This window comes from Canis lupus, chromosome 1 (genome assembly GCF_011100685.1).
Source record: "Canis lupus familiaris isolate Mischka breed German Shepherd chromosome 1, alternate assembly UU_Cfam_GSD_1.0, whole genome shotgun sequence".
Lineage (NCBI taxonomy): Eukaryota > Metazoa > Chordata > Mammalia > Carnivora > Canidae > Canis > Canis lupus.
In genome coordinates, this window is record NC_049222.1 from 74,316,952 (window position 1) to 74,342,537 (window position 25,586).

Here is a 25,586-nt window from a genome sequence, read left to right on the forward strand (position 1 = left end):
TGGCTCTAGTAGCTGGATGTTTAAGGAAGGAGCTCTTACTCTCCCCTCCCACCCGCAGCCTGAACAGCAAAGCAATACATGCCTGTCATTACAGGTGCAGAATACCCAGCAGCACCTGCCCCAATGCCTGGCACATGCTAATTAAACAAATAACAGTATCAGTAAGGATAGGCAAACTTTTCTTTAAAGAGCCGTATAATATATATTTCATGCTTTGCAAGCCATGTGGTAAAATAGAGAATATTATGTAAGTACTTATATGACTATTTAAATGTAACCATTTAAAACACACATAAATGGGGGCCATATCGGGGGCTCAGTTGGTTAAGTGTCTTCCTTCTGCTCAGGTCATGATCCCAGGATCCTGAGATGGAGCCCTGTGTTGGATTCAGTGGGGAGTCTGCTTCTTCCTCTCCTTCTGCCCTTTACCCCCCTGGCTCATGACTGTGCTCTCTCTCTCTCTCTCTCTCTCTGAAATGAATAAGTAAAAAAAAAAATAAAAAAAAATCTTAAATAAAAATTCAAAAAACATTCTTTGTTTAACGGCCATAATAAAAACACAGGAGCAGGCTGGATAGGCCTATAGGCTGTAGACTGCCAACCTTTGTTTCCTAGGACTTTCTGAGGGTTTAGATGTAGGGTATGAGAGAAAGAGAAGAGTCAAAGATGACTCCAAGGTTTTTATTCTGCACAACTAGAAGAACAAAGCTCTGTTTGCTGAAATTGAGAAGACTACAGAAGGAAGAAATTAGGAGGCAAGGGGAAAATCAGCAGCTCTATTTTGGAAATGTGAAGTCTGAGATAGACGTCCAAGTGGAAAATGCAGAACAGGCAGTAGCATATGTGAGTCTGAGATTTAGGGAAATCTATAAAGTCTCAGCTGAGGATACAAACTTAACATTCAATAGCAGAGACAGAATTTAAGACTATGAAACTGCATGAGATCATCAGTGGAATGAGTATGGAGAGATGAGGTATAAAGACAGGACCTGAGCCACACCAATGTTTAGAATTGTGCTGACCAATATGGTCATTACACAGCCAATTAAGTAGAGAGCATTTGAATCAAACTGAGACGTGCTGTAGGTGTAACAGAGAGACCACACTTAGAATATTTGCTACAAAAAAATATAATTTTACATCTCATTAATTTTTATTTTAGTTAACATACAGTGTATTATTAGTTTCAGGATAGAGTTTAGTGATTCTTCAGTTGCATATAATACCCAGTGCGTATTTACATCAAGTGTGTCCTTAATGCCCATCACTCAGTTATTCCATCCTCCTATTCATCTCCCCTCCAGCAACCCTCAGTTTGTTCCCTGTAGTTAAGAATCTCTTGGGGTTCCTGGGCAGCTCACTGGGTTAAACATCCAATTCTTGATCTCAGCTCAGGTCATGATCTCAGTCATGAGATCAACCCGCACACTGCATTCTCCATTCAGCACAGCTGTCTGCTTCTTGTCCTCTCTCTTCAGCTACCCCTGCTTGTGCATGCTCTCTCTCTCTCTCTCTAAATAAATCCTTTAAAAAAGTCTCTTATGGTTTGCCTCTGTTTTTACCTTATTTTATTTTTCCTTCCATTCCCCTATGTTCATCTGTTTTGTTTCTTAAATTCAACATGAGTGAAATCATATGGTATTTTTTTTTAAGATTTTATTTATTTATTCATGATAGACACAGAGAGAGAGACAGAGACACAGGCAGAGGGAGAAGCAGGCTCCATGCAGGGAGCCCGATGTGGGACTCGATCCTGGGTCTCCAGGATCACGCCCTGGGCCGAAGACAGGCGCTTAAACCGCTGAGCCACCCAGGCTGCCCAATCATATGGTATTTATATGGTATTTGTCTTTCTCTTTCAGAGAAATTGTATTTCACAATACACACTAGTTCCATCCACATCGCTGCAAATGGCAAGACTCGATTCTTCTTGACGGTGGAATGATATTCCAGTGTGTGTGTGTGTGTGTGTGTATATATGCACAGGTATATGTTTATACATATACATACATATGTGTATATACACACACATATCTTCTTTATCCATTCATCTATCAATGGACACCTGGGCTCTTTCCATATTTTGGCAATTCTCAATATTTTATAAATGATTATATATCAAAATATTATTTTAGATACACTGGACTACGTAAAATGTTAACAAAAATTTCACCCACAGACTACTAGAACATTTTAAATGAGTTAAATGGCTTGCATTCTATATCTATTGGACAGTGTTGGTTTAGAAAATGAGATGACAAACAAGAACAACCAGTGAGGCAGGGAACCAGGGGAAAAAAACCATCTTAAAAAGAGAAAATAATTTGTTTCAAGGATGGATTTCATGTCAAAAATCCGATGCCTGATTAAGTTTAAGACCAAACATTAATCAATGGGTTTAGCATCACTGAGGTCTTAGATGACCAAGATGATGAAGTTTTGGTGGAACACCATTCAAAGTCTGACTGGAGAGGATTCAAGAGAGAATGGACATCTCTTAAGGATTCTGGCTAAAAAGAACTGAGATATGGGAGAGAAGCTGAAGTTATGTTATGTGAAGAAATGGTAACATACTAATGGGAATGATCCAGCAGAGGGGCAAATTCATTACGCAAGGGACAGAGGGTAGAATTGCTAGAGGAATATTTGTTAATATAAGACAGGTTATGGGATCTAATGTACAAGCAGAAGAGATTGCCCTCATATAGGTTCATCTAGACAAAGAGAAGGGTCAAAGAACACAGGGCACATGTGCAGGTAGGTGAGATGACTTTCACTTATTTAGTACAGTAGAAAGGTAGGTTGGCTTCAAGTAATGATGGTACAACTGTTAGAATTCTGAGATGGAGTGTGAATGACCCAGGGAAGGGCACTTAAGGCCCACTTGGAAGTACGTGGTGGTGAAATGAAAGTAGACCAATCAGAGTGCAATCAACTGCAATCAACTGAGGTGTGCAAGTGTAAAGGCACAGCAGATAGAGGGCTGGACTTAACTAGAATTGAGGTACAATAAGGCAAGAGAGGAAGAGAGCTGCAAGTATAGGTAAGGGAGTAGCTGTAATGAAGGAAGATAGTTTTAAAGTTAGAAAAGAGAGTCAAAAGGGTAACGACAATAAGAAGGTAATATAAACTGGAGTCCATGTAGGGGTGAATTGTAGGAGTCAGAACACAAGCAACATAGAAACAGGTGGTGGTCTGTGAACAAAATACTTCAAACTGAAATTAGTAAAGGGTTGCGATGACCAAGTCTAAGGTATAGTCATTAAAAAGAAAAATCCGGGGATCCCTGGGTGGCGCAGCGGTTTGGCACCTGCCTTTGGCCCAGGGCGCGATCCTGGAAACCCGGGATCGAATCCCACATCAGGCTCCCGGTGCATGGAGCCTGCTTCTCCCTCTGCCTAGGTCTCTGCCTCTCTCGCTTTCTCTCTCTGTGACTATCATAAATAAATAAATAAATAAATAAATAAATAAATAAATAAATAAATAAATAAATAAATAAATAATAAATAAATAAATAAATAAATAAATAAATAAATAAATAAATAAATAAATAAATAAATAAATAAATTTAAAAAGAAAAATCCTAAAAGCTTCCACAGAGAAAATATGGGTCCATATAAAGGATCGGGACAGCAACACTGAAATTAAGAGTCAGTGGAGTAATGTCTAAAAAATTTGGAAGAAAATAGTTTTCCATTCTAGAAATCTATCATGACCAAACTTTTAAACAAGTGTGAGGGTAGGGAAGACATTTTCAGACATGCAAGTTCAAAAAACAATTCCCTCCTGGTCTCCCCATCGAACTGGAGATGCTGTACCAAGCAAAGTAATAAACTAAGAACAATAAGGGTATGAAATCCAGATAACTAGAAATCTAACAAAAAAGAAAGGGGAATGGAATTCCCAGGAGAATAGTGAAGAGACCCTGGGATCACAGCTGTACAGTGGATGTAGAAGGAAACTGATCCAGTCTGAAGCTAAAGAACAAAGGAGCTAAGGTGAAGAATTTCAAAAAATATATAAACGGACAGACTAACTGATATATTTCATAATAATGGGAAGAGAAGAATATGGGAGAAGCTCACAGAAAACTAATCAAATTAAAAAAGAGGAGGCAGTTATCACCTTCAAAAAAAATAAAAATTTTTGAGAAAGAAATGTACACTTACACCACTTTGGTTCATCTGTCATTAGTATTTATACAATCATAGTAATGTCAACACTGAATAATGATTTAACTAAAACAAAATTACTATTTGGGTAAAACAGGGAGTAAAATGTGAATGCTGGTTATATGCTAAAAATGTGCTGACATATCCTACCTAAAAATTGCTAAAACTGTATAAAATTGTTTATATTAAAACAATTATATAAAATTTTTTTATATCTAGAAATGTGGAGATAGTGGGAAAAAGCTAAATATAATTTCATATTATGGAATGTATAAGAACATAATTTTTCATTTTACATCCTATGGCCTATTTGATTTTGCATAGTATGTAAAAGTATTACTTTTATTAAAACACACACCCCAAGAAAAATTTTCAAAGAGCAAAACCGAGTATGACCAGATTATCTACTTTTAAGAAGGTAACAGGTAGTCAAGTGGAAAGTGGCCTAAAGGGAAAAAATGGCCCAAAAGAAATGTGCAGACACTCTCATAGGAACCTAAATCTGAAGCTGACAAAAGCTCAAACTAAAACAGGAACAAGGGGCAACCTGGGTGGCCCAGCAGTTTAGCACTGCCTTCAGCCCAGGGCGTGATCCTGGAGACCCAGGATCAAGTCCCACATTGGGCTCCCTGCATGGAGCCTGCTTCTCCCTCTTCCTGTGTCTCTGCCTCTCTCTGTCTCTGTGTCTCTCATGAATAAATAAATAAAATCTTTTTAAAAATTAAAAAAATAAAACAGGAACAATGAGAAAAGGAAAAGCAGTGCCCAGATTCAAAACACTTGCAAGGTAAAAACAAAAGAATTCAATCAGATAACCCTGTAGATACCATTCTGTAAGATGCAGAATGCAAGACGACCAGTGGTTTGAGGGGGGAAACTGTGGTTTCCATTTTGCACATGTATACAGGATATTAAGAAAGACACCTGTCTCCAGTTCAGGAGTAAAAACAAAACAGAGACACATCTGAGGGCAAAATATACCAGCACGTAGGAACTTCAGAAGCAGCCAGTTCAAACAAGTGATTTATTACAGTTCATTCTTCCTTACTCATTACCAAGTCTCTTAAGGACTTTCAACAGGTAATTCTTTTTCTAATTATAAAACCAAAACAAACTTATCTGGAGAAATCTGAAAAGTTTACAGAAACAAGAAAGCATAATCTTTCCAGCCCAGGAGTTTTTATTTATATTTCTTTCCAATCTTTATTTTTACATAGTTGGTTATACTATTTTCCTAACCCTTTAAAGTATACACTCTCTCATGATTTTTTAAACATTTTATTTATTTGAGAGAGAATGAGTGCACACACCAGAGCGCACAAGCAGAGGAGAGGGGAAGAGGGAGAAGGCAAACCAGACTCCCCGCTGAGCAAGGACCCCCCCCCCCCCCATCATGACCTAAGCCAGGATCATAAGGATCATAACCTACACTGAAGGCACTGAGCCATCCAGGCACCCCTACTCTCCCATGATTTTAAACACCTTTCTCTATCACTCTGTATAATAAATTATCCATAATTTACTTCATGTAAACCCTAATGGTGGCATTTTAGTTGATGCCAACTTTCACTATTAAAAACTGATTACAGTGTTTGGGCATAATGTATCCTCATTTAAGGCTGAGTTCTAAACATGCATTAATTAGTTTCAGCTGTGCTAATGCATACTCCCACTAATAAAAATCAAATGACAACTTATTGCATCCTTACCAAAACTGAATATTTTTATTTAAAAATATATTTGGCAGAGAAAAGGTGAACTAATTATTTTATTTCTTGGATGACATGGAGACTAAATTTTTAACTGTTTCGTCATTTATTACCCTCCTCCATGAGTAAGCTATTGGTTTTATAGCCCAGTTATTCATTTGGGCTTCAGTGTTATACTTTATTTGAACAAGATCTTAACACATTAATATTGATCATTTTTGTTATTTAGATTTTTCCAAAAAACTTTCTATCAGCTTTTTCCGATTGGTTTTCCTTTATGATTTCTCCCTTTTGGAAGTTCTTTATCCAGAGAATATGCAGAATTTCAATTATAATTATAAAAAATTTATTTTCATTTACTTTTAAAACAAACTCATCTAGGCACGTAATAAAAATTCCAACAGCACCAACAAGTATATATCCCATCCTTCAAGATTCCAGTTATCTTATGTATGAAGATTTAACTACTTCCCATTAAAAAAAAATTGATAGTAACTTATACAACTTTTCTACACCTGACTTATTTTACTTTATTTTGGAGATCTAATCTTACTTGTACACATAAACCTACCTCTTTCTTTGTAAAGGGCACACAATACTCTACTGTATGTATGCATCATTAAACTAGTCTATTGATAGATATTAAGGTAGTTTCTAGACTTTTGTTACTATAAACGAAACTACAATTAATGTCCTTATACATAAATCTTTGTGCATAGCACAGATTTGTATAATAAATTCCTAAAAGTGAATTTGCTAGGTTGTCATATATATTGTAACTCATGATACTACCAACTGCTCTTTAAAACAGTTGTGAGGGATCTCTGGGTAGCTCAGTGGTTTAGCACTTGCCTTTGGCCCAGGGCATGATCTTGGAGTCCTGGGATCGAGTCCCACATCAGGCTCCCTGTGTGGAGCCTGCTTCTCCCTCTGCCTGTGTCTCTGCCTCTCTCCGTCTCTCTCTCTCTCTCTCTCATGAATAAATTTTTACAATCTTAAAAAATAAAAATAAAACAGTTGTGAATTTATAATACCATAAAAATGTATGAGTCCTGCTTACAGTAGAAACCTGAGCCCTGACTAATAAATTTGTATCTGTGTGGGGGTGCTAGAGTGAGAAAATCATAATTTTGCAGCCATCACAGTGAATTTTAGCCCAAGCAAGCATCCAGTGATGCTAAGGGAAAGACTTTAATGAGCAGGATATTTGTATAATCTTAAAGAGTTTCCCTATGGAAGGCTTATTATATGCCAGGGTAGAAAACAGTAACCATACAGTGATCAGAAAACACCTTGGAACAAAGTAACATGACCACCAAGGGGGCAGATGGGCATTGTATGCCTCACCTGCAATACCAGAACGAGGACACAGTGTCACTTATGTTGTAATCCTGCCAGGACTGTATAATCTAAATGTAATCACAAGACAAAATACACAAACCCCAAATGAGGAATATTCTATTAAAAAAGACAAACCAGAAGAGGCCTATGTTCTCCAAAAATATCAATGACATGGAAACAAAGGCCGAGGAACTGCTGTAGATTAACAATACTAAAGAGGCAAAAAAAAAAAAAAAAAAAAAAAAAAAAAAAAATACTAAAGAGGCAACTAAATGCAGGATATGATCCTAGGCTGGATTCTGAACTGTAGGGAAAAAAAATGCTAGGAAGGGCATTACTGGGTCACCTCATGGGAATAGAATATGAAGAGTGGACTGTTAATACAGATTCACTAAGGTTGGTAATTATACTATAGTTGTATATGAAAATATCTTTTCTCTTAGAAGATGCACACTGAGAGGTGTCTGCAGGGAAAAGGTCATAATTGTATACAATTTAGTTTCTTATGGTTCAAGAAAAAAAACATACATACATGAGAGAAATTGAGATAGTAAAGGGCACAATGGATTAATAGCTGAAATCAAGGTGAGGGACATACGCTGTTTTTTGTGCTGTCACTATAATTTGTTAACTTGAAATTAAAAATTAAAAAGGAAGCAGTGACTACTCGTCTCACACACACAGCACATGTGAGTGCCTATTTCTCACTCTCATCAACATGGTATATTATACAAGATTTCTAAGCTTTGCCAATAATGGGTACAAAATAGTATCTCAGTTTTAATCTGCATGTCTCTGAAGTTACACATCTTTTCTCATGTTTAAAGGTTCATTTTCTATAAACAATCTTTTGACTTTTTAACAACTTAAAAAAAATATTTCATCTATCTGCATTTTGGAAGGCAGCTATGCTCACCACTATACCACCAACGCCGGCTCTATCTGCATTTTGATGTTGTCATAAAGACTGTATCCCTCCAAAATTCATATGTTAAGTCCTAACACCCAATGTGATAGTATTTGGAGGTGGGGCTTTTGGGAGGTGATTGGGCTATGAGAGTACAGCCTTCATGAATGGAATCAGTACCCTTACAAAAGAGAAATAGAGAGCTCCTGTGCACCTTCTGCCATGTGAGGACACAGTGCAAAGATGGCCACCTATAAACCAGAAGGCAGACAGACACTGGAGCTGCTGATGCCTTGATCCTGGGCTTTTTAGTCTCTGGAAGTGTGAGATATAAACTTCTGTTGTTTACAAGCCACTCCATCTATGGTATTCTGCTATAATAGCCCAACAGATTAAGGCAGATATAAAATGATGGTAAATTAATTTTCAAGGGTGTTAACCAATTATCCTAGCACTGTTTGCTAAATGAATCCTTTCTTTGCCCTGCGATTAGGACTTTTGATGTCTTTTTGGGTGTACTTTGAGAACGTAAGTATTTAATAACTTGTATATCTCTTCTCACTTATTAACTCGAACTAATCTTTTTAAAATTTTCACTCAAATGGGTAAGATTTTTCATAATGATACCCATAGGAATTAAAATTGGTAGCTAAAAAAACCAGTAAGTATGTAAAAAGCAGACAGTATTTCATACAAAACTCACAAGTCATGTGTTTAAATGTGAACAGTCATATTAGCTGTATTATTCTCACATTATTAATATAAATTTATAAAAACTACATATACTATACACTGAACCACCGTAGGGGACTAATATATTTATTTTGGATCAGTAACAGCATTAAAAAGAAAAATAGGTTTCAACAAAAGGAGAATTGAGAGACTTGAGAGAAGAAGCTGTGTCTTCTCTTTGTGAATCCCCACAATACCCAGAACAAAATACTCTGCACATAATGGATACTCCATGAATGGTCCCAACAGAAAGAACATATACGGAGATCGAAGTTTTCTTAGAACAGGATTACTTCAGCCAATACATCTGTCAACACCACAGCATCACTTTTAAAAACTGTTAACTATATATATTGACAAAAATATGTATCATATAATCATTTAGATATATCACAATAAAGTGGTCAGTGAGCTTCAGGAATTCTCTTAATACAAAATCTTACCTCTTCAAAAACAGCAGCTTTATTTACTTTTTCTCTTGCAATATCACAGATTTTTAGGATTCCCAGAGCAAAAGCTTTCATGGCAGGATCTTCTATAAAGTCTGGATTATGAATGTAAAGGCACGTAAATACAGTCTGTGCCAAGGAATGGCCTTCTAACCATGTTATCTACAAGGAAAAGAACGTTTATGTTTAAGATGACACAGAGTCTGCAAAGTCTAAATTGACCCAGCAGCCAAGGTCTGGACTGCCGCAGACCCAAATAAATGTATTATTAATCATGGTATTTCAAAGATGATTAAAGGGAAGGTCAGAAGAGACAAAAGAATTACAATTCACTTTTACAGACTAAAATTCTTCAAAAATCATATGCCATAAATAAGATTAGCTATCTAAGGAAAGCATTCTCACACAGAATTCAGTTTGCAATATATTTGGACACTAATGAAATTAGAATGCTGCCTTACATACTATCCAAAAGCAATCGATTCCACAATGGAGTCAATAAAAATCCATAAAGTAGGGAATTCACAATTTTAGAACTAACCAGGTACTTAGCCACTCATCTAACTTTTCTTTTTCATCCTTATTACTACTGATCTAGTCAACAGTATCACATCCCAATCTAGAGTACTGCAAGAAACTGCACAAGTTTTCCTGCCTCCCACCTCTAATTTGATAACCCCCAACCAGAGGAACTTTCTGGGAGGTCACAGTTTTTAGATTAGCCAAGTGTATTTTAACTCTTACCAAACAGCAAAAACAAGTATCCATTATCCCTATCAATTCAGGCAAGGTGAGGTCTTTAATTTTAATGGTGCCATCCTAAAAAGGAGGAAAAATATGACATGAGCAAAAGTTTTTATAAATTTATGGTTTCTATGTTTAGTAGCAATTTTTGCCTTCCAAAAATCAAATATTTTAGAAAATAACAATTCTAGAACTGTATCATCATCTGTTAAAAACTAAGATACCGGGGTACCTGGGTGGCTCAGTTGGTTAAACGTCAGCTTTCGGCTCAAGTCATAATCTCTGAGTCTTGGGATTGTACCCTGCATTGGGCTCCCTGCTCAGTAGGGAGAGGGTGCTTCTCCCTCTGCCCCTCATCCCACTCATGCTCCCTTTCTCTCTCAAGTAAATAAAATCTTAAAAAAAAAAAAAAAAAAAAAAAAAAAAAAAAAACCAAGACACCAACTCTGTATTCTTAAAATATATTTTAAATAGATATTCAATAAGAAAAATCAAACCCTCTTAATTATAACAGAATAAAGGCCTATATAAAGCAGTCAAACCAACAAGTATTTAAAAACACAGTTCAGGGATCCCTGGGTGGCGCAGCGGTTTGGCGCCTGCCTTTGGCCCAGGGCGTGATCCCGGAGACCCGGGATCGAATCCCACATCGGGCTCCTGGTGCATGGAGCCTGCTTCTCCCTCTGCCTGTGTCTCTGCCTCCCTCTCTCTCTCTAACTATCATAAATAAATAAAAATTAAAAAAAAAAAAAAACACAGTTCAAATTAGTTTTAAGCATTAATAAATATGAATCACTTCAATGGATCAAAACTACTTAAAAAGAGAAAAGTAAACATTTTTTAAAAAGATTTATTATTTTAAAGAGAGTGTGCATGCACATGTACTGAGTGAGGAAGGAGAAGCAGAGAGAGGGGGAGAGAGAGTGCCTCAAGCGGACTCCCCCTTGAGTGCAGAGACCAACCTGGGGCTCAATCTCATGACCCTGAGATAAGCTGACCCAAATGAGCCAGCCAGCAGACTCGAGAAAAGTAAACATTTTTAAAAACCCTTCCCGCATTTTGATTAAGTTGTTCAGCAAATCTTTCTTCATTAAATATGCAAAATTAAACTCTGTGGCAATTATAAATGAATCTGTAAGTCAATCCTCACAGAGTGAATTTCAAATTCAAAACCACAAGTATTTTGCCTAATATATTAATACATAAAATTTAATACCATAACCAACTACCCTGGTACTTGAACATACACGGAAATCCTTTAAAAAATTAACAAAAAATAAAAATAAAAAATAAAAAATAAAAAAAATTAATAAACACACACGCAGAAATTTAGAGCAAGCTTATAATGAAGACCTTGAACAATTTACAGATTTCAAAAGAGATCAATAACTAAAGGTTATAACTAATTTTTATTTATATATCTGAGATGTTCTTAAAATAATTATACTTTAATACACCAAGTTTGATCTTCATTGTTTTAACATATGAAATAACAAATGATAAAACACAAAAAGCACAACGGTAACTACCTTAATAGCTTGTTCAAAATTGAGAACTTTTCGATTAACTTGGTTTCCAATCATGCCAGCGTCCATCTTGGGATCCATCATTTCAATGGCAGACATGGCTTCAAAAAGACCAAACCTGCAAATAAAAAAATTAACCCCACAAATTGTTTTTGAACCAGTAAGTTTACCCAGACTTTCACAATGATGTAAAAATTATTATAGTGCTTTAAATAACTACAGTATTCTACATATTTAGTCTTCCCAATTTGCCACCACTTGTTTCAATTAAATAATCCTCCTTTAACATAAAAATTGTTTCAAGTATTTGCCACTCAAATTATTTTACATGTACTGTGGGGGAGAAAAGAAAACAAAAGATTTTCTTTGTGTTTCCTTCCCAAATGCTGCACATTGGAAATTTTGGAAAAAAGACCAACTGGTCTATAATGGATTTCACTTTGCCTTCTTTTTTTTTTTTTTTTTTTTAAATTTTTTTTTAATTTTTATTTATTTATGATAGTCACAGAGAGAGAGAGAGAGAGAGAGGCAGAGACACAGGCAGTCACTTTGCCTTCTTTAAATAATTTTCTCTACTTAATATTCAGAAAGCTGTGTTGGGAACAATCATCAAATGTAACTTTAAGATTTCTTCATTTTCTTTATATCATGAATAACAGAAATATCTGGCACATAACTGTCTATAATGCCCAAAGTTCTGACAATTAACATAATGAAAAATAATCCAACAATCTACTTATCTTGTCTGATATTTACGGCTTGTTAGCCATAAAAGCAGATAGTTAGGATGCACTGTGGAGTGGTTAATAAGTATATCGTTAACTGAGATATGCCTCAAAAAAATGGGAAAGGAACAAAGAAAGCTTAAAAGAAAATCTGACAGGTGATCAAGCTACTGACTTCATATTTCACTCAGTCCAAGCTATTAGATTACCAGGAAAATAAAGATATGTACCTTGTTACATAAATCATTTCTCTCAGAAGAGCAGCACCAAGATACCACTACCAGCTTTAAATTAGAAGACACTCTTCCCTGCAATCTCTCAAATATCTAAATGCTTCAAGATAATCTGACAAGATGAATGTGATATTATTGAAGACAACTCTAGTCTATGCTAATCAAAACCCAAATGGTATTTTTCAAAGAGGTTGTCAAGCCAGAAGAGTAAATATGCAAAAATGAAGAGAATTTTTTCAACAAAAACAACAGAGATTCATCAAATATCGAAGACATGATAATTAAAAGCATTTTAGAATACAAAGATCAATAGAAAACTGCTTAAACTCACATTTCTGTAGAAATTATATATGATAAAGGTAGAATTTCAAAGTAGTGAAAAATAATGGGTTAATCAATAAATACTATTGAAACAAGTGGCTAAACATCTGGAAAAAGTGAAATCTCTCACACAATTTCACAAAAAGTAAACTTGGAACAAGTTACAAGACAGCTAAGGGAGATAAGAATCACAAGAATATAACTTTAATAGATGGTCAGGGAGGCTGCTGGCAATGTGGTTCCCTGGGCTGAGCCTAAAACCTTGGGGAAATGAAGAAGGCTTGGTTAATCCAGCTATCTTCCCTCAAATCTTGTTGCATAGTCAGGCCCACACTCCTGCATTAGCTTGTGATATGATTATACCTTTCCTAGAATTGCCTGCAACACCAAAATGATGCCCCAGAATGGTTCTTAATGTGGTTGTCCCTAGATCAGCAGCATCAACTCCACCAGGAAACTTTTGAGAAATGCAATTTCTGTGGTCCCACACGCCAGCTCTAAAGAAGGAACTTGGGGGGGGGGGGGGGGGCAACATGTGTTTCAACATGTGGGATGATCCGGATTCACACTAGAGTCTGAGAAGAACTACATTTCAGAGTCTACCCCCTGCTTCCCAAATGTCTAATCTTGGCCACTAATTTAACACTTCGTATTCCTAACCTTGAAACTGAGTCTGGCCATAGCAGTAGGAGAACTATCTATGGGAGGTAAACAACCAAGCACCTCTCTTTTTTCACCTTTCTGGGGGATTCTCAATCTGCTTTCATCCAGCCATTCAATCACTCATCTCTGGCCATCAACCAGCCTATCACAGATAACATACAGCCTGTACCTTTTCTTCAAGAAATTCCATGCCCTATATATAAACTCTCAGGGAAAGGACCACGAGTCACAGTTGCATTAAGTACAGCCATTTCATATCACAACTAGGATCAGCTGTACCAAAATTACTCACTAAGGTTAAAAATATAATTATCTTATTTTTTACAACTTTGAAATGTAATATTACCCAGGTCTCAAGGAATATACTGCACACAAAAAACAGGTGTAAATATTACACTACACTATTTCAAAAGACACAAATACTTACAGCTTATCATGAAGCAGTTCTCCCAACTTTAATTCTAAAAGAAAAAAAGAGAAAAATTCTTTGAATAATTACAACTTTATATTTAAATTATTAAATTTTTTTCTAAAAGAAAAAAAGAGAAAAATTCTTTGAATAATTACGACTTTATATTTAAATTTTAATTGTAAGGAAAAAAATCCAAAAGTTTAGCTCAAAAATGGGCTAGATTACATTACACTTCTTTTTCTAAGAAATTACTATATTATTTGTACTCAGTTACTAATATAACGCCTTCTACACAGTGAATATTTAAACCCTATAACTTGAACTTCTGAGAATTAGCCAGTGACCCACAACAGGCCAAAATAATCCAATCAGAATTACCAATCTCATTTTAAAGTATCACTAGTAAAATTTCCCCATATATACTTTTTCATAAAACTGACTACTAAAATTTCTTAAATTGCTTTTAAACCACTTGGTGTCATAATCTAGCCTCTCGTGTCCCAGTAACAGTGCCAAAGCTACTTTTTAAATTTTCATTTTACTCAATCTGGAGGGGCAAGATGGAGGAAGAGTAGGGTCCCCAAATCACCTACCCCACCAAATTACCTAGATAACCTTCAAATCATCCTGAAAATCTACGAATTCAGCCTGAGATTTAAAGAGAGAACAGCTGGAATGCTACAGTGAGAAGAGTTCGCGGTTCTATATGGGTAGGAAGACTGGGGGGGAGGGGGGAATTAATAAAAGGCATCCAAGGGGGAGGGGCCCGCGAGGAACCGGGCTAAGGCCAGGGCTAGCGCCCCCGGGACAGGAAAGCTCCATCCCAGAGAAGCAGGAGCATCACCAATCTTCTCAGGTGGAAAGGCACTCAAAGGGAGTTAGAGCAGGACCCCAGGAAGGGCGGGGATGCCCTCAGGCTCCCTGGGAAACTAACACAGCAACTGCGCCCCGGGGAGAGTGCGCCCAGCTCCCTAAAGGGCTGCAGCACGCTCACGGCTGGACCCGGGAGCAGCTCGGAGGGGCTCGAGCCGCGAGCGGTGGGTCCGCCGAGAGGTGGCTGCGCTCCCGGGAGCGCGAATCCAACGGCCTGGGAGCACAGTGCGCCGGGGATACAGCCCAGGATCCGGCCTCCCCGCCAGGGAGAGGCAGAGGCCAGGAGGGCCCAGGACAGCAAGGACGCTTCTGCCCAGAGCTGAGCAGATCAGCGGCCCCGCTCCCGGAGGATCCAGGCCCCTGCAGACGGAGAGCTCTGGAGTTACTGCGGGGGCTGAATCCAGGGCTCCAGAGCTGGCCGCTGCCACTGCGGTTGTTCCTCCAGGGGCCTCACAGGGTAAACAACCCCCACTGAGCTCTGCACCAGGCAGGGGGCAGAGCAGCTCCCCCAAGTGCTAACACCTGAAAATCAGCACAACAGGCCCCTCCCCCAGAAGACCAATTAGACGGACAAGTCCAGGGGAAGTCAAGGGACTTAAAGTATACAGAATCAGAAGATACTCCCCCGTGTTTTTTTTTGTTGTTTTGTTTTGTTTTTTGCTTTTTGATTTCTGTTTGATTCCCCCACCCTTTTTTTTTCTTTCTTTTTCTCTTTTTCTTCTCTTTTTTTCTTCCTTTTTTCTTTTTTCTTTTTCTCTTTTCTTTCCTTCTTTCCCTCCTCTCTTTTTCTCCTTTTCCCAATACAACTTGTTTTTGGCCACTCTGCACTGAGCAAAATGACTAGAAGGAAAACCTCACATCAAAAGAATCAGAAACAGTCCTCTCTCCCAGAGAGTTACAAAATCTGGATTACAATTCAATGTCAGAAAGCCAATTCAGAAGCACTATTATACAGCTACTGGTGGCTCTAGTAAAAAGCATAAAGGACTCAAGAGACTTCATGACTGCAGAATTTAGATCTAATCAGGCAGAAATTAAAAATCAATTGAATGAGATGCAATCCAAACTAGAAGTCCTAAGGACGAGGGTTAACGAGGTGGAAGAACCAGTGAGTGACATAGTAGACAAGTTGATGGCAAAGAGGGAAACTGAGGAAAAAAGAGACAATTAAAAGACCATGAAGATAGATTAAGGGAAATAAACGACAGCCTGAGGAAGAAAAACCTACGTTTAATTGGGGTTCCCGAGGGCGCCGAAAGGGACAGAGGTGCAGAATATGTATTTGAACAAATCATAGCTGAAAACTTTCCTAATCTGGGAAGGGAAACAGGCATTCAGATCCAGGAGATAGAGAGATCCCCCCCTAAAATCAATAAAAACCGTTCAACACCTTGACACTTAATACTTAAGCTTGCAAATTCCAAAGATAAAGAGAAGATCCTTAAAGCAGCAAGAGACAAGAAATCCCTGACTTTTATGGGGAGGAGTATTAGGGTAACAGCAGACCTCTCCACAGAGACCTGGCAGGCCAGAAAGGGCTGGCAGGATATATTCAGGGTCCTAAATGAGAAGAACATGCAACCAAGAATACTTTATCCAGCAAGGCTCTCATTCAAAATGGAAGGAGAGATAAAGAGCTTCCAAGACAGGCAGGAGCTGAAAGAATATGTGACCTCCAAACCAGCTCTGCAAGAAATTTTAAGGGGGACTCTTAAAATTCCCCCTTAAGAAGTAGTCCAGTGGAACAATCCACAAAAACAAGGACTGAATAGATATCATGATGACACTAAACTCATATCTTTATATAGTAACTCTGAACATGGACGGGCTTAATGACCCCATCAAAAGGTGCAGGGTTTCAGACTGGATAAAAAAGCAGGACCCATCTATTTGCTGTCTATAAGAGACTCATTTTAGACAGAAGGACACCTACAGCCTGAAAATAAAAGGTTGGAGAACCATTTACCATTCAAATGGTCCTCAAAAGAAAGCAGGGGTAGCCATCCTTTTATCAGATAAACTAAAATTTACCCCGAAGACTGTAGTGAGAGATGAAGAGGGACACTATATCCTACTTAAAGGATCTATCCAACAAGAGGACTTAACAATCCTCAATATATATGCCCCGAATGTGGGAGCTGCCAAATATATCAATTAATAACCAAAGTGAAGAAATACTTAGATAATAATACACTTATACTTGGTGACTTCAATCTAGCACTTTCTACACTCAATAGGTCTTCTAAACACATCTCCAAAGAAACGAGAGCTTTAAATGATACATTGGACCAGATGGATTTCACAGATATCTACAGAACTTTACATCCAAACTCAACTGAATACACATTCTTCTCAATTGCACATGGAACTTTCTCCAGAATAGACCACATACTGGGTCACAAATCAGGTCTGAACCAATACCAAAAGACTGGGATCGTCCCCTGCATATTCTCAGACCATAATACCTTGAAATTAGAACTAAATCACAACAAGAAGTTTGGAAGGACTTCAAACACGTGGAGGTTAAGGACCATCCTGCTAAAAGATGAAAGGGTCAACAGGGAAATTAAGGAAGAATTAAAAAGATTCATGGAAACTAATGAGAATGAAGATACAACCGTTCAAAATCTTTGGGATGCAGCAAAAGCAGTCCTAAGGGGCAAATACATCGCAATACAAGCATCCATTCAAAAACTGGAAAGAACTCAAATACAAAAGCTAACCTTACACATAAAGGAGCTAGAGAAAAAACAGCAAATAGATCCGACACTCAGCAGAAGAACAGAGTTAAGATTCGAGCAGAACTCAACGAAATCGAGACCAGAAGAACTGTGGAACAGATCAACAGAACCAGGAGTTGGTTCTTTGAAAGAATGAATAAGATAGATAAACCATTAGCCAGCGTTATTAAAAAGAAGAGAGAGAAGACTCAAATTAATAAAATCATGAATGACAAAGGAGAGATCACTACCAACACCAAGGAAATACAAACGATTTTAAAAACATATTATGAACAGCTATATGCCAATAAATTAGGCAATCTAGAAGAAATGGAATCATTCCTGGAAAGCCACAAACTACCAAAACTAGAACAGGAAGAAATAGAAAACCTGAACAGGCGAATAACCAGGAGGGAATTGAAGCAGTCATCTAAAACCTCCCAAGAGGGATCCCTGGGGGGCGCAGCGGTTTAGCACCTGCCTTTAGCCCAGGGTGCGATCCTGGAGACCCGGGATCGAATCCCACGTCGGGCTCCCGGTGCATGGAGCCTGCTTCTCCCTCTGCCTGTGTCTCTGCCTCTCTCTCTCTTTCTCTGTGTGACTATCATAAATAAATTTAAAAAATAAAAAAATAAAAAATAAGACCTCCCAAGACACCAAAGTCCAGGGCCAGATGGCTTCCCAGGGGGATTCTATCAAAAGTTTAAAGAAGAAACCATACCTATTCTACTAAAGCTGTTTGGAAAGATAGAAAGAGATGGAGTACTTCCAAATTCGTTCTATGAGGCCAGCATCACCTTAATTCCAAAACCAGACAAGGACCCCACCAAAAAGGAGAATTATAGACCAATATCCCTGATGAACATGGATGCAAAAATTCTCAACAATATACTAGCCAATAGGATCATCCAACAGTACATTAAGAAAATTATTCACCATGACCAAGTGGGATTCATCCCCGGGACACAAGGCTGGTTCAACACTTGTAAAACAATCAATGTGGTTCATCATATCAGCAAGAGAAAAACCAAGAACCATATGATCCCCTCATTAGATGCAGAGAAAGCATTTGACAAAATACAGCATCCATTCCTGATCAAAACTCTTCAGAGTGTAGGGATAGAGGGAACATTCCTCAACATCTTAAAAGCCATCTGTGAAAAGCCCACAGCAAATATAATTCTCAATGGGGAAGCACTGGGAGCCTTTCCTTTAAGATCAGGAACACGACAGGGATGTCCATTCTCACCACTGCTCTTCAACATAGTACTGGAAGTCCTAGTCTCAGCAATCAGACAACAAAAAGACATTAAAGGCATTCAAATTGGCAAAGAAGAAGTCAAACTCTCCCTCTTCGCCAATGACATGATACTCTACATAGAAAACCCAAAAGCCTCCACCCCAAGATTGCTAGAACTCATACAGGAATTTAAGAGTGTGGCAGTATACAAAATTAATCCCCAGAAATCAGTGGCATTTCTATACACTAACAATGAGACTGAAGAAAGAGAAATTAAGGAGTCAATCCCATTTACAATTATACCCAAAAGCCTAAGATACCTAGGAATAAACCTAACCAAAGAGGTAAAGGAACTATACCCTAAAAACTATAGAATACTTCTGAAAGAAATTGAGGAAGACACAAAGAGATGGAAAAATATTCCATGCTCATGGATTGGCAGAATTAATATTGTGAAAACGTCAATGTTACCCAGGGCAATTTACATGTTTAATGCAATCCCTATCAAAATACCATGGACTTTCTTCAGAGAGTTAGAACAAATGATTTTAAGATTTGTGTGGAATCAGAAAAGACCCCGAATAGCCAGGGGAATTTTAGGAAAGAAAACCATAGCTGGGGGCATCACAATGCCAGATTTCAGGTTGTACCACAAAGCTGTGATCATCAAGACAGTGTGGTACTGGCACAAAAACAGACACATAGATCAATGGAACAGAATAGAGACCCAGAAGTAGACCCTGAACTTTATGGTCAACTAATATTCAATAAAGGAGGAAAGACTATCCATTGGAAGAAAGACAGTCTCTTCAATAAATGGTGCTGGGAAAATTGGACATCCACATGCAGAAAAATGAAACTAGACCACTCTCTTGCACCACACACAGAGATAAACTCAAAATGGATGAAAGATCTAAATGTGAGACAAGATTCCATCAAAATCCTAGAGGAGAACACAGGCAACACTTTTTTTTTTTTTTTTTAATTTATTTATGATAGACACAGAGAGAGAGAGGCAGGCAGAGACACAGGCAGAGGGAGAAGCAGGCTCCATGCCAGGAGCCTGATGTGGGACTCGATCCCGGGTCTCCAGGATCGCGCCCTGGGCCAAAGGCAGGTGCCAAACCGCGGAGCCACCCAGGGATCCCAAAGCAACACCCTTTTTGAAGTTGGCCACAGTAACTTCTTGCAAGATACATCCACCAAGGCAAAAGAAACAAAAGCAAAAATGAACTATTGGGACTTCATCAAGATAAGAAGCTTTTGCACAGCAAAGGATACAGTCAACAAAACTAAAAGACAACCTGCAGAATGGGAGAAGATATTTGCAAATGACGTATCAGATAAAGGGCTAGTTTCCAAGATCTATAAAGAACTTATTAAACTCAACACCAAAGAAACAATCCAATCATGAAATGGGCAAAAGAAATGAAAAGAAATCTCACAGAGGAAGACATAGACATGGCCAACATGCACATGAGAAGATGCTCCGCATCACTTGCCATCAGGGAAATACAAATCAAAACTACAATGAGATACCACCTCACACCACTGAGAATGGGGAAAATTAACAAGGCAGGAAACCACAAATGTTGGAGAGGATGTGGAGAAAGGGGAACCCTCTTACACTGTTGGTGGGAATGTGAAATGGTGCAGCCACTCTGGAAAACTGTGTGGAGGTTCCTCAAAAAGTTAAAAATAGACCTGCCCTAGGAGCCAGCAATTGCACTGTTGGGGATTTACCCCAAAGATACAGATGCAATGAAACGCCGGGACACCTGCACCCCGATGTTTATAGCAGCAATGTCCACAATAGCCAAACTGTGGAAGGAGCCTCGGTGTCCATTGAAAGATGAATGGATGAAGAAGATGTGGTTTATGTATACAATGGAATATTACTCAGCCATTAGAAATGACAAATACCCACCATTTGCTTCAACGTGGACGGAACTGGAGGGTATTATGCTGAGTGAATTAAGTCAATCACAGAAGGACAAACACTATATGTTCTCATTTATGTGGGGAATATAAATACTAGTGAAAGGGAATATAAGGGAAGGGAGAAGAAGTGTGTGGGAAATATGGGAAAGGGAGATAAAACATAGACTCCTAACTCTTGGAAACAAACTAGGGGTGGTGGAAGGGGGCGGGGGAGGGCCGAGGGTGGGGGTGAATGGGTGACAGGCACTGAGGTGGGCACTTGACGGGATGAGCACTGGGTGTTATTCTGTATGTTGGCAAATTGAACACCAATGAAAAATAAATTTATTATAAAAAAAATAAATAAATAAAATTTCATTGTATTTCAAGGTAGAAAAGACACTTGAGTAAACAGCTAATCAAAAAACAGTATTCATCCCCTGTGAAATAGGTCTCAACCTTGACTGCATACTGGTATCAACTCCAGAGTTTGTGGCAATCTCAACGTTCATCGGTACCCTAAAACAATTAAATTCTAGGGGTGTGGCCTCTGCAGCGGTTTTAAAGCAATACAGGCAACTTCAATGTGCAGAAAGGTGAGAACCACTATCATAACATTTTAAGTAGCTTAAAAACTAATGGACAAATCTTACAGAAGGTGCAAAGCACTAGTTTTCAGCAGTTCTCAAAGATGGTTTCGGAACTGAGGTGTCTGTGATATTAAAATTACTTTCATAGTAATATTGGGGCACCTGGGTGGCTTAGTTTGTTAAGCATCCAACTCTTGATTTCAGTTCAGTTCACGATCTCAGGGTTTTAAGATTGAGCCCCGTGTCAGGCTCCAATCTCCGTATGGACCCTGCTTAAGATTCTTTCTCTCTTCCCTCTGCCCCTCCACCTCTGCTTGCTACTTCATGCACTTGTATGCTCTCCCTAAGAAATAAATAAAATTTAGAAATTTTTTTCACAGAATAAAACATTGTCTTTTTCACTTTGTTGACAATTGTAATGAAGATGTAAAAGCAATGGCATAAAGAGAAAAAATAAAAAGTGGAGGCTACATTGCTCTAGTTTTAGTACAAATTAAGAGTGTCCACAAGCTAGTGTATTCTTTACTTCCATGCACTTGCAGTTAAAAAAGACAATTTTTTTTTTATTTTATTTTACCTAAGGAATCCTTGATAAAGCAGTAAAATCATTAACCTCAGGGCCAGGACCAGAGTGCAGCAAGTGAAGCACCTCCCATGCAAAATTTAAGGAGGCACTTGCCTTCACAGGTAGCAAATCCTTAAATGTTGCACTCGAGGTGCCTCAACTGCTTCATCCTAATGCTGACCCTGATATTTCTGATTATATCTCAATCGCTGAGTACATCTTTTAAATATTCTATTTGACAAAATGGGAAGTATAAACAAACACTTCTGCTGCATACCAATACAAGACGTTGTTTTAAGGAAAAGCACCTGCACAATTATCATGAAACACCATTTTTACTTGAAAGAACAATGGACAAAAACTATACTTATCTCGGAGAATACGCCATTTTCTTGAAACTAAATGAGTTTATTGCTTTAAGAAAAACAACTGACATTGTGTGTTGCTAATGATAACATTTGGGGAAAAAATGATAAACATTTGAGCTTTTAAAGCAAAAATTAAGAATTTGGAGAAACATCTGACACTGTGAACCTGATAGCTTCCAAATACTTAAAAGAGACTTTTCTGATGGTTTTGGTGGTGATACTAACAAATGTGCCTTTCAGTATTATATAGTTTTATCTGCATTTGGAAGATCTGCACTCAATGAACCAGTATTTTCCAAATGGCAACACATGTTCCAAAATTAGGCACAGATAAAAGATCCATTCAAAGTTCAGACCAGTGAATTTTAATGTAACAGAGAATGCAAAGTCCACTAAATATGTCTTCAGATTCCTTATCACAACTAATCTTTAACAAACTACCACCTGTCAAGTTTCACTGTAATATCAAAGAAGAATATCCACAATAATCTGAAAAGGTTCCATTTCAGCTACATACTAAATGAGGCCAGATTTACTCCATACAGTTCAAACAGACACACAGATAAAGAATTCAGGTGCTCTCCGTTATGCTGACACTAAAGAGATTTTCAAAAGTATAAAACAACTCCACTCCTGTAAGTTACTCTGTTTTGAAAAATAAATATTGCACTTATTTTTCATTAAAAAACATCATGTTAGGGCAGCCCGGGTGGCTCAGTGGTTTAGCACCGCCTTCAACCCAGGGCCTGATCCTGGAGACCCCGGATGGAGTCCCACGTCGGGCTCCTTGCATGGAGCCTGCTTCTCTGCCTGTGTCTCTAGGTCTCTCATGAATAAATAAACAAAATCTTAAAAAAAAAAAAAATCATGTTAACATGCAATGGGTTTGTAATTGTTTTTAAATGAATTGATAATTATTTTTTAAATTTCTCAGTCTTCAATTTTAATACAGTGAACATCTATATATGTTAACACACAATTTTTAAGAGTTTAAACTGTAATTTTTAAGAGTATAATAGGGTCCTGAGACCAAAATATTTGAGAACTGCTGTAATAATTTATCAAATATTTAAGGTAGATTTGGATAGCTTCACCAAACTTAAAAATAAAACACTCCACAGACCTAGAAGCAAGTCAATCAGGGGACTTGGTTTCCTAACTGTAAAATAAAGGGTTAAACTAGCTGACTCTCATAAGGTCCCTCAGAAAACCAGTAATCCTGTGCCTGGGTGGTTCAGTAGATTAAGCGACCAACTCTTGATTTTGGCTCAGGTCATGATCTCAGAGTCCTTAGATCCAGTCCTACCCCTGGCTCCATACTCAGTGGGTCTACTTGTCCCTCTGCTTCTCTTCCCTTACACACACGCACATGTGTGTTCTCTCTCTCTCTCAAATAAATAAAATCTTAAAAAACACACACACACACACACACCAATAATCAGATCACAGTCAACTGTAGGCAGGAAACTTAAAATTTACTCGACTAAGCAAAGTGCAAGCACTCTCACTGCGTGATCAACAACTGGACACTGAATCATAATATTCTACAGCATTACAGACGTAAGTAGTTTGGGTCTTATTCAACTAGGAAGCAATTCTCAAAAATTTAAGTGAGAAGGATGTTTTACATTTATCATTAACAGAGCAATGACATCATCACACATCATATACTCTTTGGAAAATTCCACAGTACTAATAAGAGAATGAGAGTAAAAAGACAAGTTAACAACTGAGTTTTTTTTTTTTTTTTAAGATTTTATTTATTTATTCACGAGAGAGAGAGAGAGAGGCAGAGACACAGGCAGAGGGAGAAGCAGGCTCCATGCAGGGAGCCCGACGTGGGACTCGATCCCAGGTCTCCAGGATCAGGCCCTGGGCTGAAGGTGGCACTAAACTGCTTAGCCACCCGGGCTGCCCAACATCTCAGCATTTTTTTTTTTAAAGATTTATTTATTTATTCATGATGGATATAGAGAGAGGAAGAGAGAGGCAGAGACACAGGAGGAGGGAGAAGCAGTCTCCATGCCGGGAGCCCGACGTGGGACTCGATCCCGGGACTCCAGGATCGCGCCCTGGGCCAGAGGCAGGTGCCAAACCACTGAGCCACCTGGGGATCCCCACATCTCACCTTTATATGGAAATAGTTTTACCACGGAAATTGTTTTGACCTTGCATACCCTTTAAAAGGTATTGACGCTCCCAAGGATCACAGACACACCAAACTGCTGAACTAAGTTAACACAATGATAAGTTACTTCTACTTTTAAGTTAAAGCCTTAAGTAGGTCCAGTAGTACATAGCTTAAAACACACAAAGAGCAATGGAAAAAATTAGATACAAGGAAAAGTTTATCAGTCAAAAAAATTTTTTTCTGCCACCTTGACAATAAACCACCTTTTTCTTTTATCCTCACTTTCATATAAGGCATGAATAGATCTGTGAGAGATCAATTTAACTCTTGTGAGAGAGCTGTGAGAGAAAATTTAACTCAATTTTGTGGATCACAGAATTTCCTAACATCTTACTGGACGTCCTTCCTTTTGCCTTGGAAATGAACGATGAATCATAACTTGTGGTAGAGTCTGGATATGCAGCAGTGCTAATAAGCACTTGTAGCATATGATCATTCTCCTGAGAAAAAGTTCTTAGAAGACAGAGAAAAGCATGTACCTATGTGACAAGACAAACACATATTATCATGTTATAAGCGAGCAGATCATGTGTAAACTGATGTTATAGATCTTTCAATATATTTCTACCCTTAACTTTATAAATGATGGTTAAGTTCCCAGGTAGGGTCCCTAGGAACACCCTACTTGAATCTATGACATTGTTGAAATCCAATGCGATTGTAATTGTGATATTCAAACAAACCAATTGAGGTTTACCACGGGGTAAAGGTGGCTAACTGAACACAGGCAACTACCTTTAATTCTCTCCTGAAATCTCATTAAAATAACCAGAGGAAGAGTGTGTGTGTATGTGTGTGTGTGTGTGTGTGTGTGTATAAGAAAGGTATACACTCCAAAAAAGAAAACCAAGTGCAGAAGTAGTACAACAAAATTGGGGAAACCTGGAAATAAAATACAAGTAGTTTCTTAGCAAATTCAAGAAAACAGAATCCTAAAACCAGGAATGGAGAAAGCCAAAACCAACCTGACTTACCACTTGCTTCTAAAAGAGCAGAAAAAGGAAAGCTAAAACATGGAAGACTGAGCAGACAATGCAGAATCCTGTCCTAATTTACAGAGCAGGATAACTGCCCCTCCCTAACACTGAAGACTTTCTTTGAAGAAGGTAAAAACATCTCCAGAGACATAAGGTTACTGGAAGGCTAGGGTATATAGTACTGGAAAGAGGGAACATTAAGTGAGTA

At 38.1% G+C, this 25,586-nt stretch overlaps 1 protein-coding gene and 1 long non-coding RNA gene across 9 annotated transcripts in view; one reads left to right on the forward strand and one right to left on the reverse strand.

Moving 5' to 3' along the window:
• The window catches only part of NAA35 (N-alpha-acetyltransferase 35, NatC auxiliary subunit), a 107,724-nt gene that overhangs the window by 74,224 nt on the left and 7,914 nt on the right, over nucleotides 1-25,586 (reverse strand). For 7 of the 8 annotated variants that reach the window (XM_038526912.1, XM_038526916.1, XM_038526914.1 and 4 more), the window contains 4 exons: nucleotides 13,950-13,983; nucleotides 11,584-11,698; nucleotides 10,055-10,129; nucleotides 9,305-9,472 (listed from right to left, as the gene is read on the reverse strand). In XM_038526912.1, coding sequence (XP_038382840.1) covers nucleotides 9,305-9,472; nucleotides 10,055-10,129; nucleotides 11,584-11,698; nucleotides 13,950-13,983 — 392 coding nt within the window. Of the gene's footprint in view, nucleotides 1-9,304; nucleotides 9,473-10,054; nucleotides 10,130-11,583; nucleotides 11,699-13,949; nucleotides 13,984-14,540; nucleotides 14,564-25,586 lie in introns of those variants that run through there. The other variant, XM_038526919.1, reaches the window with a different exon arrangement.
• Nucleotides 1-25,586, forward strand: part of LOC119870816 — a 38,159-nt gene that overhangs the window by 5,742 nt on the left and 6,831 nt on the right. The gene's annotated exons all lie outside the window — the stretch shown is intronic.